The 986-nt window shown below is 48.9% G+C and overlaps 1 protein-coding gene across 1 annotated transcript in view; it reads right to left on the bottom strand.

The window, feature by feature from the left end:
• Nucleotides 1-773: 773 nt before the first annotated feature.
• Nucleotides 774-986, bottom strand: part of LOC116061229 (AT-rich interactive domain-containing protein 1B-like) — a gene marked incomplete at its 5' end in the record, with an annotated part of 48,824 nt that continues 48,611 nt past the window's right edge. Inside the window, 1 exon segment of the mRNA XM_031315275.2 lies at nucleotides 774-986. This exon segment is cut by the window's right edge and continues 547 nt beyond it. Within this exon segment, the coding sequence (XP_031171135.2) occupies nucleotides 780-986 (207 nt within the window).

Below are 986 nucleotides of genomic sequence, written 5' to 3'. Positions count from 1 at the left end.
AGGCTGTGGACGTTGTTGACTTCATTAATGAGTTTACTGTGTTCATGGACTGAAGATGGGACGAGGATTCAGCAGAATCTCAACCAGGGGATTCAGGATTCTAGCCTGGTCCTACCAGACTCTGGTCCACTAGCCTGGTCCTACCAGACTCTGGTCCACTAGCCTGGTCCTACCAGACTCTGGTACACTAGCCTGGTCCTACCAGACTCTGGTACACTAGCCTGGTTCTACCAGACTCTGGTCCACTAGCCTGGTCCTACCAGACTCTGGTCCATTAGCCTGGTCCTACCAGACTCTGGTCCATTAACTGTGTTCATGGACTGAGGATGGGAGGAGGATTCGGCAGAATCTTAACCAGTGGATTCGGTATTCGGCCGAACCCCAAAAATCTTGATTCGGTGCATCCCTACAAAGTACGGGACTGAACATCAGTGTTTCCTCCGTCGTGAGAATAAAAAAAAAAATAAAGACGCCTATCTACGACACGTGTCACCGTTTAAATACCTCTGACCTCGCCCCCCCCCCCCCAGGAAACAGAAAGAAGCCGAGACTTTGACCTTCACACTTTGGTTAAAACTAAACAAACGGACGAAAGAATTAAAAAAATTAAAAATACAAGTATTAAATAGTTTTATCATCTGTATTAAAATTACTTAAAAATCCCAAATAAACATTTCTGCGGATGGAGCCGATATATTTATATTCTCTCTATATATTCATTTGTACGTAAAAACATTCCTGTTCTTTAAATAAAAAATAGAATCGGAGCCGTGTTCGTGTCACGAGCGCCCGATTTTAAAGAGTACTTCGCACATGACGGCCGCCACGGACGCATCGAGCGCGGGCGCCAGCGAGACGTCCAGCAGGCGGCTCTCGTGCAGCACGAACTGCGTCCGGCAGTCCTCTGCCCTCGCCATGGCGAGCAGCGCCCGGGCTGCACGGCACATCATGTTGACGCTGGGTGGCTCGCTGGCGTGCAGCGTGCT

Source organism: Sander lucioperca, chromosome 19, assembly GCF_008315115.2.
Source record: "Sander lucioperca isolate FBNREF2018 chromosome 19, SLUC_FBN_1.2, whole genome shotgun sequence".
Classification (NCBI taxonomy): Eukaryota; Metazoa; Chordata; class Actinopteri; order Perciformes; family Percidae; genus Sander; species Sander lucioperca.
This window is presented reverse-complemented; position numbering and strand designations above follow the sequence as displayed.